General features: G+C 40.7%; 1 protein-coding gene across 2 annotated transcripts in view; it reads left to right on the top strand.

Annotated features, from left to right (window-relative positions):
* LOC110955311 (arf-GAP with Rho-GAP domain, ANK repeat and PH domain-containing protein 1) overlaps positions 1–17661 on the top strand; it is a 68579-nt gene extending 50918 nt beyond the window's left edge. For both annotated transcript variants that reach the window (XM_051958316.1, XM_051958317.1), the window contains 11 exons: positions 1817–1900; positions 2218–2295; positions 2448–2565; positions 3355–3468; positions 3566–3711; positions 3812–3894; positions 4798–4857; positions 9760–9823; positions 11786–11944; positions 14563–14600; positions 15434–17661. In XM_051958316.1, the coding sequence (XP_051814276.1) occupies positions 1817–1900; positions 2218–2295; positions 2448–2565; positions 3355–3468; positions 3566–3711; positions 3812–3894; positions 4798–4857; positions 9760–9823; positions 11786–11944; positions 14563–14583 (927 nt within the window). In that variant the 3' untranslated portion in view covers positions 14584–14600; positions 15434–17661. The remainder of the gene's footprint in view (positions 1–1816; positions 1901–2217; positions 2296–2447; positions 2566–3354; positions 3469–3565; positions 3712–3811; positions 3895–4797; positions 4858–9759; positions 9824–11785; positions 11945–14562; positions 14601–15433) is intronic.
* Positions 17662–20771: the final 3110 nt, after the last annotated feature.

Here is a 20771-nt window from a genome sequence, read left to right as displayed (position 1 = left end):
CCTCCAGGACGGCACATCAATGCGTGCCATTGCCAGAAGGTTTGCTGTGTCTCCCAGCACATTCTCAAGCGCATGGAGGAGATTCCAGGAGACAGGCAGTTAGTCTGGGAGAGCTTGACAGGGCTGTCGAAGGTCCTCAACCGATCAGTAGGACAGGTATCTGCTCCTTTGTGCAAGGAGGAACAGGATGAGCACTGCAATAGCTCTACAAAATGATCTCCAGCAGACCATTGGTGTGAATGTCTCTGATCAAACAATCAGAAAGAGATGTAATGAGAGTGGTCTGAGGGCCCAGCGTCCTCTAGTGCCCGCTGTGCTCACTGACTGACCGTGGAGCTCGGCTGGCAACACAGGAATTTGCAAGTCCACCACTGGTGCCCTGTGCTTTTCACAGATGAGAGCAGGTTCACCCTGAGCGCATGTGACAGACATGAAAGGGTCTGGAGAAGCCGTGGAGAACGTTATGCTGCCTGTAACATTGTTCAGCATGACCGGTTTGGTGGTGGGTCTGTGATGATGTGCGGAGGCATATCCATGGAGGGACGTACAGAACTCTACAGGCTGGACAGTGGCATTCTGACTGCCTTTAGGTATCAGGATGAAATCCTTTGACCCATTGTCAGACCCTACATTGGTGCAGTGGTTCTGGATTCCTTCTGGTGCACAACAATGCCCAGTCTTATGTGGTAAGAGAACTCATGCAGTTCCTGGAAGATGAAGGAACTGATACCATTAGCTGGCCCCCATGCTCACCTGACCTGAATCCATAGAACACCTTTGGAACATTATGTTTTGTTCCATCCGACACCATCAGGTTGCTCCTCAGACTGTCCAGGAGCTCAGAGATGTCCTGATCCAGTTCTGGGAGGAGATACCCCAGGACACCATCTGTCGTCTCATTCAGAGCTTGTCCCGGCATCGTCAGTCATGTATACAAGCACATGGAGGCCATACAAACTATTGAATACCATTTTGAGTTGCTGCCAAGGAATTTCAGCAAGATGGACTAGCCTGCCACATCAGTTTTTCACTTTGATTTTGGGGTGTCTTGAATTTAGCCCTCCTGGGGGGTTGATAATTTTCATTCTCATCAAACATTGTGGCGCTTTTCATTCCTAACACATTATCCAGTCCATATCAATGCTAATATCCAGTTTGTTTTTTCCCCGTACTGAAATATGATGTATATTTTAAAGTGTTCCTTTAATTTTTTTGAGCAGTGTATAATCTTCATCATCTCATGAATAGAAACAGATTTTAACTAGTGTCATTTTCATATTGTGTGATGACAAGATTATTCCTGCTGCACCTTTTGTATGTTTCCAGTGAATTTAGTAGAGATGTTGTGGAAACTGGACAGAAGTTAGACAGAGGAAATGTGTAGTGATGTGATTGCCTCTCACGAGCTTGAAATGAAATCCCAGCAGCAACCTTCAAATTTTACTTTTCCTGAAAGACTTGCTTGAGTTTCTGGTAAAGGTTTCAGCAATCATGTGAAGCCTATTTTAGTTGTGACCTGAAATGAAACTCAAGCCCAGGATGATTGAGATTCTTTACTAACACATCCTCATAAAAGACAACCTCAAACCACAGAAACCCTTGTCTTCACTGAAACCTTAGTGCTGAGAAGATTACATTCACGATTGTTTTACAGGTATTCATGTGACAACATGAAGATTTTATTTCCTGCTGGTTTAGCGGAAATGCTGACAGCAATTTCAGATTAAAATCTATAGACTGGCAAGACGCTGCATTTGAAGTTTTAAGTTGTTGATTCATTGTTTGTGTGTGAATGAATGTTGATGCTGGTTTGCAGGTGGATGAGCAGCAGCTAAAGAAGCAGCTAGAAGAAATCAAAGTTATCATCCAAGTGCGAGAGAAACTCAACACAAAGTTTCCTGTGAGCCACACACACTTTCATAAAACACATTAATCTTGTTTTACACAAATAATATTTGAATGGCCTGAGCTGCCTTTTTGTACACAATTTGCATAACAATGTAGCTTTCGTTGTTGAAGTCACATATGATCTATTGCATTATTGTTTGGTGTTTATTAGTGTGTGACATTATAAAGAGCTTAAAATCCTCATGAATTGTATCAAATTGATATACTAAGTTATTCTGTGTGTGCGTATGTATGCTGTATTTGGACATCTGTGTGTGCTGCTGTTTATTATCCTGATCTTTTCTGTGTTTATGTGTGCTGACACCTCAGAGTACTGAACCTGGAGGCCACTTCATCTGTACGGTGTACCTGGAGGAAAAGAAGGGCACAGCAGAGCAACACGTCAAGGTGATCTGGATTTCACCAAGTGACACAATGTTACTTCATTAGTTTTATCAGTTTCAGTGCTCAGTTCTTCTCTCACGTGTTAAATGTTAAGTGCTACTATTGCAAGCTGTTGAGAGAAAACCTCAAGAATAACTATTTTGTTCTTATCTCAGATCCCTGGTTCCATGACAGCAGCAGAGCTGACATGTGAGGTGTTGGACCGACGCAACATCCCAGTCGAAGCCAACGAGTACTGGAGCTGCTGGGAGGTCAGCGACAAGGAGGAAATGGGTGAGACACAAGGGTTGGAGAGCAGTTGTTCAACAAATACTTTTTGAAGACTCCTTTGGTTTGGAAAGCAATGTGGGTTCATATGGCTAAATACTAGCTGTGTCAAATTAACATCAAAGTTGAAAAAAGGCCCACAGCAAAACAAAAACAAAGCTGTGAAGTGCTCTCCGCTCAGCCTGAAGTCTGAACTGCGCAAAGTGACACACCAGCTCCAGAGGCAAAAAGATCAGTCTCAGCAATGTGACTGTGTGCCTTGGTTTGTTTTGAGCCTTGTATGTGGGCCATCTGTTTCCCCACCAGGAAGCCTGTAGGTGGCTTATCAAATGCCAGTAACACTCAGCTGATTTGGCAAATTTCCCATTGCTAGTCAGAAAAAGCAACCTGCCAATTATATAAGGAGATGGAGGAAAGATTCTGAGAAATGGAAGGAAATTAGAGAGAGTATGAGTGACAGGAAGAGCTGGAGGAAATTCTGTCACTCAGTTGCGTACTACAGAGTACTCTTTTGTCTATTTTTGAGTTAGGTACGTAGGTGTAAAAAGCACATACTGTTCAAGAATGTAACATTGTAAACCCAGTCTGTACTCTATTGTTAAAATAATAATGGCAAATCATTTTCTATAGCTTCCAAAACTCTTGTCCGCTGTCATTCAGCGTGGTTCTCTGACAATGACATTGTTTAAATCTCATGTTCTTTCTTTCGTCATGATAAAATTCTTTATTATATAAAGAAATGATTTGAGGGTGAATCAGATATTGTTACATCATCTTGTCTTCCTGTGTCCTCAGAACGTCTGCTGCACTATCAGGAGCGAGTCTTACCAATCCTTCACTCCTTTGGCACCGACTCCCATCTGCTCATTAAGAAACACCTTGCTATGCAGGCAATGGTTCTCTTCTTAGGTAAACACAAACCATCAAAAGTTTAATCTCTGAGTCACTGCATTGTTTTGTCTGCCCCATTGTTGCATACCTTTTCATCTCTCCTTCTGCCCTGTAGCCAGTAAAGTGGATGCATCCAAACACGGGATGATGAAATTCAGAGAGGAGCGAAGCCTTTTGGGATTGGGGCTATCCTCTGGAAGTTTCCATGACCGATACTTCATTCTGAATTCCACATCGCTCAGAATGTACAAGGAAGTCAGAGTAAGACTGACAGAGATACACATGGACAAACTCTTTCCCTTTGTCTTTTAAACAGTTGAATTCTGTCCCAGACATATTGACATTGTTTTTTCTCTGTCAGAGTAACCGTCCAGAACGTGATTGGCCAGTGAAAAACCTAAAGGTGTACCTCGGCATCAAGAAGAAACTCCGTCCTCCCACATGGTGAGCACATGCTGTGTAGCACTGACCATCCTCCTCATGACAACTAAGTGGCAAAGCAACAGGTGGCATCTCTGAATGGCAAGAGCTGTGATACCATGATAGAAACATGCCGTGAGAATCAGCAGTGATCTACCACTCATTTCAGTGGGCACAAAAAATGATCCTACTGTCTGTTTTCCACTGTACTATATGACGTGTGCTTGTCTGGATATTAGGAAGATTAAGAAGACCTGAAACATCTAATTACTTTTGATATCGCTTTTCAAAGTATGAAAATAAATGCACATTACCTCTATAGCTTTACAACAGTACGACACCTCGGCACCACAATACTGCTGGTGAGAGTGATTAGTATTACACTTAAAAGCAAAATACAGCATTTTGATCAGTTTTGTCTGTGAATGTTCTACTCCTACAGAGCTCAACATCAATGGTAACGGTAATAAGCTCTGTCAGAGTCCAAATCATTTAATCCAGTAGTGGGTGAATGATGAAAACAAATGCTGGAAAGAGTCAAAACTGAATCTATTGAGAGAATAAATGTAGAAGTGCTCGGAAAATGTATGTATTTTTTATGTACTTTTCATTCAACTGTCTTTTTTTATTTTCAGTCAAATCAGTCAGTGCCCTGGGGCTGTCTTTGTTATTCATCAGTTTGCAAATGTACACTGGTTAAGAGCCAAATCTGCAGCTCCACTTACTCTTCAGCATAATAATTTAAAGGAATATTTAATGGCTAATCTTCAATAATTCATTTTTTAATTTTGGATACATTTTTGCTTTTTCTAAAATACTCAAGGGAACTTATAAACACAGTGACCACTAGGGGGCAGACAGCACCCAAGAATATTGAGCACCAGGACTCTTATTAAAGTAATTTTATCCTTCTCTGTTCATTTGTAGTTGGGGGCTGACAGTTGTGGATGAGAGCAAGAAACAGGAGAAGCCAGAGAGACATCAGTGGTGAGTAGCTGTCCAGAGCTGTATGTACAGCATCCAAATCTCTTGTATATAGCACATAGCTGTCAGCCCACACTAATCATCGCTCAGGCAAGCCCTGTATATGCTGTCAACTAACATACATGTTTTTAAATGTCTTTTGTTTGTTTTTTTTTGGGAAGGGGAGGAAGATTACTTTAATTTATCTTCATTAAACTTAACTGAGCCATATTTGGTGCTGTGGGCAGCTTCACAGCTACTGTACATCAAATCAGATGTACACTGTTGATGTTTTTTTTAAATACTGTGTTTGTTCAGAGCAGTTAGCAGCTCATGTATAGATGCAACTCCAAGGCATATTATGTGTGCACACCTTTAGATTTCTGATCATCCTCCCAAAAACTGCTGACTGTTATATTTGAGAACTAAAGATGATAAACTGACTATATTTAGATGCATTCAATGCTGTTTTTTCATGGCAATACAGTTCACACACTTCTAACCCACAATTTGTGTTAATCATTATCAGTGTTAAGGAAATCAACTGATAAAACAGATCTAAGCTGAATTAGAATAAATGGAACCATGATAACATCAGGAAACTCTTGTTTCTTTTTCCTACATAACATCTCTATTCATTTAACTTAGTTTCATTTGTTTGCCCTCTAATGCCTGTGATTCAATAGTTCTACTGGGGATGTATCCAGATCGGAATATGTTATTTGGAAAATCCCAAATAATGGGAATGAACAAGATATTTCTTTTTGTTTCTTCTGTATTTCTTTGGACTTTTTGTTATTATTTGGAATCAAAAGTCAGCCTCATGATTGACATGTCTCTGTTTTCAAATCAGTTCATATCATCATCAACATAGGACTTTGATGCCACTAACCAGCTGTCTAAGTTACTGCGTGTTATTGAAAAGTAATTGCTATATTCTGTAGTTTCCCCAACTGAGCCAGTTCACAGTTTTCTGGGATCTGACTATTCCCAGTTATCACACACTATGCTTGCACTTGGAACTTGAAATGAAGAGCCACTGTGGCTCACTCATAAGAATAACAATGAGCCACAAAAAGCCACAAATTTCTGTCAGTGATAGCGGAAAAAAATGGAGTCACTTTCCTGCATTCTGGTGCATTTTGAGGTAAAAAAAAAAGCTTTATTAAACAGTTCTGTTTTAACTATTTTGTTTCTACTTATATGTATGTATGTTGTTATTTTTATTACAAACAGGCAGTCAGGGGTGAAGACACATTCCCATGTATATATGCATTTGGCCATTTAAAAACCTGTACCTGTAACATGTTCATGATCAAAACTTTTTGACCCATAAAATATTAATTTCATGTCCAGTTTACCTTCTTTTCCTCCTATGTCCAATTCTTCAACCCTCACTATGTACCATATCTCACAACTGTAGCATAAACTCAACAAAAACCTCCTCTAGGGGAGTCCGATTTTGTTAAGTGACCCTACAAAATCTGAATCCAGATTTTATTTCATATCATGCAATCTGCACAGTTAACTCATCCTGCCTATTTCTGTTAAAGTCCTAGTTTTGAAATAGTCTCTCTGTTCTTAATCTGCCATACTGTGATCATTTAGCCCCTTATTTTATTATTCTGTTCTTACAGATTGTAATTTACTAGGTTTTTTTTTTTTTCAAACTTGTGATTTGGTGCTTTAGCTGTTGTAGCAAATAACTTCGCAGTTGTGGGATAAATGAAGAATTTCAATTCTATGATATTGTTTACTGGCCCAATAAAAATAACAACAACAAATGACTTTATACATAAGAACTATACTTATATTAAAGACTTTATACATAAATACCAGACATATTTTGATGCCATATCTTGCATTCTTAGGGGAGTCCGATTTTAAATAAGGGGATAGTTTTCTCAGTGAACAGTTATTTTATTGACACGTGTATAACACTGATGGAATATGAACAATATTTGGCAACTACACCCTGTCCTGTCCTGATGTGCTCATAGGAGTGAAACTGAGAGTAGCGTAGAATCTCCCCCGATGCCATTTAGGGTGCGCACATACGGATGAGAAGAGGAGGAGAAACATGTCACCTTATCATATTTAACAGGAAAACATGTCTGCATTTCGGTACTTAATCGCATTTAACCCGAAAACCTGTAGAAAACAACAACAATAACAGTAAACGTACAACAGAAAACCCGTCAAGTGGCCACAGAGTGAAACGTAAGTCGCGCACGTTCATGCGAAGGGGGAGTCAGATTTTTGCGGGGAGTGTGAAAATTCTACAACACCGGGCGCGTGATCAAGAGTCGGGTGGAGAGTTTGTTTTTCTGATATTATCGCTCGGGCCTTTCGAAGAAAAAGTAAGTCAAACCCTTTTTTGTTGCTTTTTACAAGAAAAATAGAGCGCCACTGTGGCTCACATGGTTCAGAATGACTGCGCCATCCAGCAGAACAATGCGCCAATGGCACTGTGGCGATCCACTAGCGCAAGCCTAGACACAGGGAAACATTCACTGTGAGGTCAAAGGTTAATCGTCATGTGTGGAAGCTAGAGAGGCTAAAGCCTGGTGTGGCAGCTGGATGTCTCTTACCCCCTGCAAACTGTACATTAAAAAATATATAGCAGAATGTGTTCATTTTTTCCCATTTAAAAACAAAAAATTTAAATTTTGGAAAAAACTATATATTTTGTATTCCGATCAATACTTTTTAAAATCGACCATCAGCTGTGGATTTCATGGAGTTTTGACTTAGCCTCCACTTGCACTGTACCACATATTTCATGATTATTTACATAGGCAGCAGCAAGTTCAACAAGAAGTGAGTTGTGAAGCTAGCTATGGACTCAGCAGCAGCAACCACAGCAAAAAAAAAATGCGAAACAGCAGGTGCCAAGTGGAAACACTTTACAATCAGAACCACTGATACAACTAACGTCATCTGCAAGTCTACAGCGAACAGAAACAGAGATGTGAAACACGTGCTAACATCTGTAGTGAACTACCAGATGCATTGCAATCATCCTGTATTCTATCTGAACACAATATACATAGTTTTTTTTCCTTTAATTGATACAGATGATGACATGTCTGTACACCTCTATCTTCTGCTGCTCCCCACAATGCATTTACATCACATGTTTATTTCAATATGAAGAACAGAACTGGAAAACAAGAGTTTCATTCCTATCCTTCTCATATGGTTCAAGCATCGCACTATATTGCAACACTAATCTAGCGTCAGATGTCCTTGTAGTTGACTTACTCAGTTGATCCGACATGTTCACTCTCTTTATGTTTAGCCGGCTGTGGCACTTCTCCCTCACTAGCAGCGTGGTCACGTTTCTACTATGCATGTAAACATGACCAACATGAGAGAAAGCTGGCAGTTTCTCTGTAGAGAAACAAGGTCAGATCCCTGCATGAGAGTTTAGAGATAGAGGTGTATGAAAGGTCGGCTCCACCTAGGAGGGAAACGCACATGAATACACCTATAATCACGGCTCTATTCTAATCCAGGTCTGTTCACGTATACATCCCTCTGTGTATGCATTTGTGTTAGTTGAGTTTGTTTGTGTACATCCATGTGCGTCCTCTGCGTCTTAGCATGTGTTCGTGTTACGCTGGCCTCTGTATTGTTGACAGCGGTAGAGATCTTCACAGTTGTAATAGGAAGGCTGTTCCCATCACGGTGTAGGCTGTAGCATCTCCTGGTTACGCTCAAACGTCATGTCCCTCACAGAAAAGAACACACCAGAGAGGAAGACTCAGAGAGAGGGAGGGAATGTGTGAGAAAGATGGAGGAGGTGGAAGATGGAAATTTACTGCAGGTAAAAGAACACACTGTAGAAGAGTGAATCAAGATAATAAAAGAGAGTGGAAATATGAAAAATTGTGGATGAGGTGGCCATGTGCGAGAGAGAACCAAACCTTTCCTCCACTTAATGTCACTTGGTTTTTCCTGTTATTGCTTCTCTCCCTACAATACTGTTAACATGCTAATTTTCCCTTTTTACTACACCATTTTATCTGCAGATTCTTGCAGCCACTGTACTTAAGCTTACAGAGACACTGATGAATTTTCAGATTATTATGTTATCATATTCAGTGGCTTTGTGGAAATCCATAATGATAAATGAGTGGCATTCATTTTCCTGCAGCTAATAATGTTTTAGATTAGCGGGTGATTAATTGCAAGTAAAAAGGAAAAATTCAAATGTATTGTACGACATGCTAAACTGTACACCTTTTTTGAATCCGAGCAAGCACCAATAAGTTCTGTTAGGCACAGAGATGCATTCAAGCTCTGTGTGTGAAGTGTGTTGGCATGTGTGGCAAACTGCAAGACTAGCTGAATTTATGTCTGCGATATTCGCTGAACAACACTCTAGAAGTCTCTTTGTGTCAATGTTTTGTTGCGTCTCAATGGAGAGCACTTGAATAATTGTTGGAGTCCCTATCTGTGTTCATAACAATAATAATTGTATAAATAAAGTCTATTTATTCAGCACCACAGCATGGCTGATGACTCAGAGGACTATGAGATGGCAACCTGAATGGCAAAAAATATGCACGTACACACACACATTACAGAGACAAAAAGTCACACTTTTCACAGACACACACACACTGAATGCTGAAAGTCCTAATCAGTGTTTGTCGTTGGTGGAAGCTTAAATTAGGAATCATACTCTGTGTTTACGCTTGTGGCGTCACCACTGGGTGCCATAGGAGAGAACATGTCAATTTCAGTTAATATCTTTGAGTACCTCTCTTTCTTCCCATTTCTTTTTTCCCCAAATTTCCCTTGGCCTCTCTGATTTCTTGTCTCCCAAGACCGCAAATGTACACACACAGACACAGAGACACAACCTCCTGATTTTATCGTACAGTCTGCCTCACTATGTCAACCTTTATTTATTTGCAGGTATCTCTGCTGTGACACCCAGTCAGAAATGAGGGAGTGGTATGCTACGTTTCTCAGTATCCAGGTGTGTTCTCTTATACATACATACTACTTTAATCTTTGTCCCCCGACCAGTTTCTGACCTTTTTCTGCTCATGTGTTATTTTTCCTTGCATTGTAAAGTCCAGCACCTCTGTAGAAACTACACAACCACGACTAGAAGTAGAGAGAACTCAAAAATGTCCTTTGTGGAGTGTAATAAAGTTATTATGCCATAATCATAAAAAAACTGAAATCAACATGTACAACATCTTTCCGTTACCGATACTAACTCTACATATTACAGATTTTTTACTACTGACATTTTTAATTAGTTACCTACTATCTGTTCTGTTTAAACACAGCCTGCAGGTCAGCTAAAAAAACACTGGAATTTTTTGTCATGTGATTTTTCTTCACAGCTGTTGCAGTAGTGGCTTCTTATTTCTGGAGGAGCACAGAATTGTTACGTTTTTTACATTAGAATAAAGGCATTTTAATGAAATATCCACATTTTTAGCTTAGATTTCCTTGTTTATTCCATTGAAACCAAAATTTGCACTTGATTTGTTCAACTCTTAGATAAGATAATTCTTCCTGTGTTCACGGTATCTTGCTTTGATAAATGGTGTAGTCTTTGTGAATAAAACAAACAAAGCATACTTTTCACACACTGGCAGGTTTTGAAGTTTAGTAGATTAATGCACATATGTTACAGACATGCTGGACCCTGATATTTGCACTAACTTTAATGCATTAGCATTAGTAATAACACTGCCTTATTGTAGGGAGCATTAATCAACGGTTGATGCAACAGGTACGGACCCGTACCTGTAGCATCTGTACTAGAGGTACGGACCCGTTAAGGTCACTGAAGAGCTGGCGCCGGTTAACTACTATTTGCTGCACATTACAGGCAGTTTATATGAATGACTTTGACGGCGAACATTGTATAATTTAACCAAAAATACACCGTCTCCTCTCACACTTTAGACATTGCAGTTTTTACGCTTTTAGACGCCGTGTCTAAATTGTTTGAAGTCCAGTTCCTATTAATTAGTTTACCGCGTTCAGTGGTGGAAGCGGCTGACGAACTCCATTGCAAATGTTCCCATTTAATTTCGGACGCTAATTTACAAGATAAAGTTAAGGATGTCGAATATGAAACAAACACTCATGAATGGTGAGAAGCAGCTCTTTAATTCGGCATGAATTTTAAAAAAAACACAAACTCGATTTACTGTGATATTGTGAGATTTGTTTGTGGTTATGTAAATTAGCCATTCAACAGAGTCCGCTAACATTAAAGTGACTGACGTGCAGTGTCTGTGTTGACAGACGCAGAAAATACGTCAGGGTTTTGTTTAGGTTGTTAATATGTAATAGTCTGTCGCTACTTTTGAAGGTAAAAAAATACTTGTAGTTTGCTGGCTGTTAGTTCCGCCATTTGTTTTGTTTGCTGTTTGTGCTTTATTAGAACAGGGTCACTTGAATAAAAAGTTTTGCTATTTTTAATAGTAGTGCCGATTTCAACCCCCAAATCGCTGTCCGTGAAAAAGTCAGATAATGATATTTATAAGACATTATGCATGATAGAAAAGAGAACAGCAGATGACTGACATGACAGGCTCGGCACGCAGATTCACCTCGAATCACGGAAGCGCCTTCATCACTCGGATTACCAAACCGGCTCATTAATATTTATGTACGTCGGATTACCAGCCAATCACAAAGCGCGTTCATCAGCCGGCTCATTAATATTCATGTCCGTCTCATTAATATTTATGATAAGGGAAAGTGCCGTATCCGTAGGCCACAGGCTACGGGTACGGGTCCGTATCTGTAGACACTACCTTAATCAACAGATGGTATGACATAGTAGCGTGCTTCAAGTAAACATTTTCCTCATGGTAGACTAGTATTGTATAGCATTTTGTAGCCTATAGTTTTGTAAAATCTTTCTTCCTCCCTGTCTTTATCTCTTCTATCTGTCCTCTCCTCATTAAAGAATGACGGTGACGTGTGGCCAGAGAACGGACTCCAGCAGACACGGGCGAGCCGTGTGCTGCCGGATACGCATCATGGTAACGTGTCACTGATACCGCTGCGTGGCAGTGAGAATGAGATGCGGAACAGCGTAGCCGCTTTCAGCCAAGACCCGCTTGCTGTGAGTCAACCTACCAATCACTGGGACTAATCTAGGTCAAGCCAGGCAGCTCAAGTCAAAGCTGGTGGCTAATCAGAGACATTCATGCTGGACAGGTGGTCCAGACCCTCAACCCTGATCCTCGTCAAAGAGTAGAACACATTTGCACATGTCCTATACCAGATTTCTGATATGTGCTTAGGAGGACTGATTTCTATGTGCTTCATGAATAAGATGGTGCATGAGATCAGAGCTCTGCATCCAGAGGACTGATGAATGTTTTGTTTTTGTTATCCCTTCTTTCATAAGGAGGACAGGAGTTGGGGGTCGCACCTGTAAAGGATTGATAATCTCTGTTCTGTGATTTATCCTTGATTGAACCATCATAATGAGATCTGGGTTCTCAAACTGTGGGTTTTGACCAAAAATGGACTACAGGCCTCTTCATTGTGAAACACTATTGTGAGTTTCCATGAGCCTGGACTCCAGAGGAATATAACAAATCTGTGTCTGAGTCTAAAAATGTTTAAGAATCCAGACAATGTGAAGAGGAGTGGACCATGGCATCTTCATTTTGAAGGCTTTTTGGACTGGGACCCAAGAAAACAGAATTACTCAGAATTATTCAGGTGAAGCTTCACCAAAGCTTGCATCAGAACACCCAAAAAACACAAAGAATAACACATTTGAAGTGAGCTTTAACCTGCAGATAGTCTATTGCTAACACTATTTCTCACAGCACTGCTGCAATACCACTTCACTGAATTTTGCAAGAATTAGACAATCATCTTTCATCGCAGGCTTATTGGACTGTATTTCAAGAGCACTGACATTACACTAGAACTGTTCAGCAACGTCAATATTACACTCTCCATCTGTCTAGAACATTTTAGTGCAGCCATCCAAAACACTTCACTCTGTGCTCAGTCTTAATGCTATGAAGCCAAATATGCATGATCTGATGATGCAGTTGTCCCCTCCTGCTGTTTCCTAGCTACCACATACTTCTCATTAGTTTGCTGCAGACTGCAGCAGCACGTATGACTTCATCCTAGTCTAGTGTAACTTTGTCTGGCAACAACATGATTCAAGGATTGCTGTGTTGCTGCCCTCCAAATATTTTCTATTGATTCTGTTCGGTGCATTGTACTCAAACAATGTTTTGTTGAGTGCGTAAAAAAGAGGTGTGATTGCTTTGGTGATGGGACAGCAGCAGACAGCTGGATTTATGCAGGGAGTGTGCGTGTGTGTGTGTGTGTGTGTGTGTGTCGTGGAGGAAAGAGGTGAACTGCATGCTGATATGTTAAATTTTCAATGTGAAGTGAAAGAGTAAATATGGTACACTGACCATGTGTGTCAGTGTGTGTCTCTTTGTATGAGACTCACTGTCATCTCACGACAGACCTGCTGGTGTGTGTGTGTGTGTGTGTGTAAGTGAAAGCTGTGACGGTTGACTGCCCCTGTTTATGACTCTCGAGGTGAATCCGATGATCTTTGGTATGATGTTTGAATGTTAATCTCTCAGAATATCTACAACTCTATTTTTTCCTCAAACACACTTCTTTTTCGCACTTCTGTTTCCCTCCTGTCCTCAGTCTATCACTGTCTTCACCTCTTTGTATTTCTGTGTCTACTAGGCTTGGGCGGTATTACGGTAATACCATATACTGCCGGTGTTTAAAAATAGCAGCGGCATCAGTTCCAATACGTCATGAAAAAAATGCAATGCTCTTTTACAGGAGATAAGTGTTATGAGAGAGGGAAAGAGAGCAGCGTATGTGTGTGTGTGTATGTGTGAGAGGGGGAGAGCGAGATGTCCGAGCGACCCTGAATGCAGCGCGAGTGAGGAAGACGACAGTCGGTTCTGGGAGGAAGAGAGAAGAGGTGTGTAGCTGCTGGGTTAGCGCGACTGTATGGTTCAGCCGCTGTTAATTTACAATAAAGGCTGCAGTATTCTTCAATAAGGCCGGGCTCCTGTGTCTTTGCCTTCTACGACTGCTGAGGAAGTGAAGAGGGTTAACCCCGAAGTAACAACAGTAACTTCAGCCCTATAAGGATTAAATATTAAATAAGTCATTTAATGCCTAAAATTGATTCCATGTCCAGTAGCACTTATGTGTGGTTGAATTTTCAGTTTTACTTAAACAGTTATGTTTTAGCCTACCTTTGGAGACTTTCCATAAAGTTTATGAACGTGACGTCGTCATGTGACAGCACAGAGGTGGGGGGGGGATGGCAGATCCTGCACGGAGTGACTTGGTGTCAAAAAAGAACAACTTCTGCAGTTTGGGAGTATTTCAGGTTCCAGGCAAATGAGAAAGGAGAGCCGGTAAATACTGATGAAGCAATTTGTAAATTCTGCAATCAAAAGGTGATCGCAAGAGATGGAAACACCTCTAACCTAAGGACGCATCTCCGAATCAACCACCCACTCACTGCTGCGAGTATTCAATTTCCGAACGTGAAGGCACAAGCCAGAAACAGTAATAGTCACGGTACTACCGTATACCCTGGTAAAATGTGAAGGAAGTTTGAAAGTATCAAAATTTGGATACCGCCAAAGCCTAGTGTCTACATCTCACTGTCTCTGTCTGTCCATCTGCTTCTTTGTCATAATTCTTCAATTGTTTATCTTTCAGCTCTTTAGAGATATTCGATAATGGTGGACATGAGCGAGGTAAGACAGTTTCACATACCTTTTTTGAATTAGATCAATTTAAATTTAAATGTCACCATTGTATTCTGTCATCTGTGAACTTCATCAAGCTCATTGGTGGATGTAAACATGTTTTCATTTATAAAAACCAGTGCTTGAGAATAAGAGTAAATTCCAGCAGATCGAAAGATAACGTGTTGCAATCTTTATCTCCAAATGAAGCAGTTCGGTTTTGGCTGCAGTTTGTAAATTATCATATGGTTTGACTCGTGAATCCAATAACACTTAAGTCAATCAAAAAATAGCTATTTTTTATATAAAAACACACGTTTTCATGCTGATGTCCATGTGACTCATTTTTCCTGGCATCATTTTTTGTAATCCATTCATTGTAAATCAGTTTCAAAGCAAAAAGTTCCAAATATCGCCTGATTATAAAATGCAATTTCATGCTACTGCTGTCTGCAGTTTGATTTTGGACTGTGGGGATTGACATATCATTGGGTCTGAAAGTTAAAGCATTATTCCTCAGCTTAAGCTGATCTGTTGGTTTATCTGTCAGACCGCGTATCTGTGTTTATCTGCGCTCTTGACCGCAGCTTATTGACTCCACATCTCATGAGCAGCCTCATGTCTGGTTGCCATGGCTCCGAGACATTCATGGTCTGGATGAAAATTTTAAGCTTGACCTCCCAGGGGACTTTGAAAATGCTCTGAAACTGATTTTACATTTAGCCAGATAAACTGCATGTAAAGTAAAAATGAAAATCTTCACAGATGTACACGAAGAAGAACAAGATAAGATGTGACATATTTGATGATGAATTGCTGACGTCTGGGTGTTTGTTCTTTAGAGGGTGGATGTTCGGCCTCATCGGATGACCTCTGAACATTCCAGTGACTTCATCATTCTGGGACTGTACAGACGAGAATGATGAACACTCAGAAAGCGCAGACACTCGTATTGGATGTGGCTTCCATCTGCTCCTCTGAATATAAACTGGACCAAAAAGTACAACGAACGATGGGATCACATGTAAAATACAAAACATACACTGGTTTCTGTGCACAGATCAATTTCACTTGATGCACAGAAGACGTATCTGGGAGCTCTGGCATTAATGGACACTTTGATGGACCACAATCACCCTGAAGAGTTCTTAACTCTTTTCCGGCTTAGTTTGCACCCAGCGTTCCACTGTTTCCGCTGGAAAAAAACGCTGTGATGCACCTTTATTTCTGTAATGCATTTGTTTCAGAAAAGACTTATGACTTCTCGGTAATTCAAGCACCAGCACTGAGTGCTTACCATTTTTTGTTGTTGTTAGAAAATAGAACTTTGACATTCATTTGTAGCTAAATCAGTTTTTTAGCTCACTTTCTGTACTTTCTGCTCAACGAATCACTGGGATGATTGCGCAGGTCCAAATTGAATGATCAATACTGCAAGTAAAGCTGATGTCATTGGAGACTGTGATGTGATTTTGTCCGGAGTTTGTTCCACACGGAGCAAAACTGGGACTGATAAATGACCGGTGACTGATCAGTGCCTGTTACTCTGCAGGATGTTTGCCAGTACTGTGCTAAACCGTAGTCTGAGCTGCCTTTATGTGCTTGTGTCCACTGTTCTGCACGTGTGTGCCAGTATTCATACCATGTGTTGGATCTTTTATTTTGTGCTTGTTGAGGAGTAAAGGAAAGAGAGTCACGTGCTGGAAGAAAAACATTATTTTTCTTAATATTAAAAGAAGAATTCCGCAGGTGACAGTCAAGTGTCCTATCAAAATTGTTGAAATATATGATAAAGTAAGAGAAGTGCTTGATTATTATTGTTCTGAGTCAGATAAACAAAGCTCACCTTTCTAACCAGATTTACTTCAGTTCAAAACAGTAACTTTGCTCTGGCTTGATCAATAGCATTGCAGTGTCTTTCTTTCCTCAGCACTGCCTCCTCTCTGTAGGTTCTTTTTTTAAAGCCTGGGATACACAGGCGATGCTTAGAGGCAAAATAAAGTACATGGGTAGTTTTGTCATAACCAGCAGTATTTATGAAGTTTTAGATTATGAATTAGTCACTTTTGAATAAATAAGTGTCTTTTTGTACTCATAATGCATAACTTAGATTTTTTTTTTTTGAAAAGGTGTATTTTTATAGTTTTGGACAAACAAGTCCTACTGAAAAATCTGTGAGTGCAAGAAACAAATTAAAGTACATTACAAAGCTCTATCATTCTATCTGCCTGGGTCCAAACTTGTAAATATTTTTTCTAAAGGATTAACAGTCGCCTTACCAGCTGAGCTTTGTCCATCCTCACTGCCTTGGTGCGTTGCTGCCTGTGTGCACCTGTAGTTTTCCTGTAATGTAAAGATTTATTTATTTTGACAGCAGAGGGCGCTAGTTGCCGCACTGTAGAATGTTTTCGCTTGGTCCCGGTTGGTGAGATATCACGATTTTCTGCTAAATGCTAGTTGAAACACCTTCCAGCATTACACCTGTGAAGACTGTGGATGAACGGTGCGTGGAAGTGTGAGTGTGTGTTAATAACTGCCCTCTGACCTCAGCGGGAGTCGAGAGGAGACTCACCTGTGTTTAGAAATATTAACACTTCCTATACAAAGTATTCACTCCTTTTGGTGTACTGCTTTACAACATAGAATCCCAACAGATGTACTAAAAGATAGCACTCATCATGTTTTAGGTACCAAAGTTGAGTTTACATTGGAGCTTTTAGATACAGATGGTCTAACCAAATAGCTTTTCATTCCTGGGTTCTACAACAATGATCAGTTTGTGATGTCGGAAAACACTTGGCTGCAGCATTGGTAGGTAAAAAAGAAAAATATTATTCTGTTTCACGTCGCTAATTAAAATTTGGATGTATTTCTTACAAGCTTTTATCTCATCATTGTCCAAATGTCTTTTTACATCACTACAATTCAATGTTGTAAAACTTTGTAGTCTCACAGAGGTTGTTGGATACTTTTCATAGGCAGTGTGTGCATTATCTGCCTTTTTTTCTTCTGTTACTCAGCCTTTTGCAGATTTTTGCATCTCTGAAACTCTAATAAACACATTCAGCTAGTTGTGTGTTTGTGTTTTTTGTGTCCTGTTGAACATGCATAGTCATAAAGTTCCTTTCAGTCTTTAAAAACTTGCTATTTCAAAAGGTTGATGGCCTCCAGCTCTGCTCTGCCCTCATGGTAATCCACGTTTTTCTTCTTAATGAAATTACTGTACAAACACACATACATAGTCAATCTGCCCTATGAGGTAGCTGTAGAAAGAAGAAAAAAAAAGGCAAGCTTGACTACAAATAACACTTTACATGTGTAGATGTACTGTAAAAGTGTAGGGGCAGAAACTGCGGCCTGCGGGTGTCATGTCAATGTCGTGATGCAGCCGTAAAACACGAGCCTATAGATGGGCGTCGAGGAAATATGTCAGCAGTGTGTGTGTGTGTGTGTGTGGGGTACAGGGAGAGCCCTGGGGAAGTTTCCTGTGTTGTGTGGTAGTGAGTCACAGTGGTCCACCAGCACTCCATTCATTCTTTTAAGCAGAACTGACACATCAGGGTCATTCTGTACCTTGAGACACACACCGGAGAGCCCTGCGAGGGACTCACACACAGGAGATCTTCAGTAAACCGTCCACAAACACGCACAGGAGACCCACTGGGGAAGAACAAACACATACACGCTAAAATGGCCTTTACTATATAGGTCATGGCAGCAGTTGCGTAAAGCAGAAGGCTGGAGACAGATGAGTTGGGCCACGAGTGGCAGACGGAGATAAAAGCCCAAACTGAGGAATGAGCTCAAGGGCCGGACCTACAGGGTGGCAGTGTGCATCATCCGACCTGCCAGGACCTGCCACAGCACCTGCCAGGGCCCCAAAAATAAAATGTAAATTTTCACTGAGCACAGTGTGCCACACGCTCTGAAATAGACAAACAATAGGAGGGACGACAGCAGCCACCAGCCTCCCGCAGAAATCTGGACATCCACCTGTGTGAGCCACTTTCCTTCATTTCCACTCGGAGCAGCACAACAACACGAGCAGCGTGAGTGAGTGACACTTGAATCGGCTTCCACTGCGTACTGTGCTGCATCAGCAGACAGGGAAGCTTCATTTAGGTGAAGTTCAACTTGCACCGAGTCAGCAGAGAAGACCTGCGGGACAATGGCACAACTTTTGTTTAAAGGTGCACTACCTGATTTTGTTGTGCTGCAGAATACAGCTCCAACCACAGAGTTTCCTCTGGGACTAAAACAGCAACCCAGGACTTGACACAGGAAATAAGAGTAATTATTACGATAAAACAGCCTTACTCAAATCAGACCAGGTTCTTAACCCTTTGATGCACAGTGTGAGCCTGGAGATACCCATTTTCCTTTGGATTTGGTTCAAATGTATTTTTTACAGTCCCCACACTAATCACAAATATTTCTATAGGACTGGACAGTACAGCAGCAATACAACACAAACAATTTTCATTTTTGTTGCTTTTCTTCCTTTATTCCACTGTTTGTCTTTAGAAGTGAAATCAATGTGACAGCTTAATCGGGCGGTAAATCTTTGCCAGATTCAGTGGAGTCCTACGTTTTCATTGAATTTAGTTTAAGTGGAAGTAGACAGTGCAGTTCAGGAGCTGTTGATTTAAATTGCAAATAATTCAGTTTTACACTGATTGTTAACATTGAAACCACCTGCCTAAAATTGTGAAGTAGTAAGGTGGTTCCTCTGTGGACTGGATTTGTTTTTCCAGCACATCCCACCGATTCTTGATCAGACTGAGATCTGGGGAAGTGATGGCGGCACCTTTGTCAAACTATTCCCTATCCTGCTGAAAAAGCCCACCGTTGTTAGGGGATACTGTTGCCACGAAGAGGGGAACATAGTCTTCATGCCAAAGTAACACTCATGTAAATGCCAGAACCAGGGTTCTCCAGCAGAACGTTGCCCAGAGCACCACACTGCTTCTGCCAGGAGATAATCAATGCTATTCACTTCACCTGTCAGACAGTTTAATTTTGTGGCTGATCAATGTAGGATTTGTAAAATGGACCTGTGTGCAGCTGTAAGTAGACGTTCCTCTATTTTTAAGTGATATACAGACTTACAGGAGGCTCTTCTCAGTTCAGTATTTACACAGTCAATCACATCAAACCAGTTGGGAGTAATTTAAGTCATTTACAGAGTTACCTCAGGGAGGGTTGCTGTCTTAAATCCGTTTATGTGTCTGTTTCTGAGTGAGATAAATAAAGTTTTGTCTGATTAATTCAGAGATCTTTAAAAGCAACAGCACAATGACCTGCTATGATGGTTTGATTGTTCACCACACTCATTCATCACCAGCCAGCCGTGATGCAATATAAATATATTCAAATCATATTTGCATGTCATTCTTGGTGTCCTACATCGCATTTTCCAGTTTTACCCGCAGTGTTTCCCTGCATGACGCATAAGTCCAGATTTCCATAATTTACTCGGTGACCTGCTCTCACTCTCCTGCCACAACCAGCTCCCACCACTGATGAGCCTTTAGGCAACTTTTGTGGGCATAATCAATCAGATCTGTTTGCTCGGTTCATTTTCATTCTACATTTCCTCCATTTTTGGTTACAAACAGAATCATTACAGCCTCAGAAATCCGGATCTTCTGCTTTGTTGTCAAGGAAACCAGCAAAGCCAGAAGTGATCACATTAAAGGTGTCGCTCCCTGCAGCATTTTGACTATAAAAAGCACCACTGTAAGAGGTCGGATGTTTGTTTGTTTTTTTATGTTAAATCTGAGATCAGTGGGCTGTGCTCGTGATGTCGAGCTGCATCAGGAGGTTTCAGGAGGTTTACGCCTTTCTAAAGCAGCATGTCCCTTTTGTTTCTAGTGTCATGTCAGTACTGAGGTTCAGCAGCACACGATGATATAAGCAGCTGTCAGAGGGACTGAAGAGGTGTGAAGAGACGAGTGCAGGTGAGAAGGAAGGAACATCACCCTACTGCCAAGCTGTTTTTTTTGTTCTTCCTGTCATGTTTTGGATCCTTGAATAACTTGTCATTTAGATTAAGATAATGAGACAAGAGTGATGCAAAAAAAAAAAAAAGAATCTGTTGTCATCTCACAACTTATTTTGGTGATTCATGCAGGAAAGTAGCTCTACAGTTCAGTACCAGGTAATATCACCTCTAAAGAC

This window comes from Acanthochromis polyacanthus, chromosome 13, assembly GCF_021347895.1.
Source record: "Acanthochromis polyacanthus isolate Apoly-LR-REF ecotype Palm Island chromosome 13, KAUST_Apoly_ChrSc, whole genome shotgun sequence".
NCBI classification, from domain to species: Eukaryota; Metazoa; Chordata; class Actinopteri; family Pomacentridae; genus Acanthochromis; species Acanthochromis polyacanthus.
The sequence above is the reverse complement of the archived record's forward strand: the minus strand, read 5'-3'. Positions and strand labels throughout refer to the sequence as shown.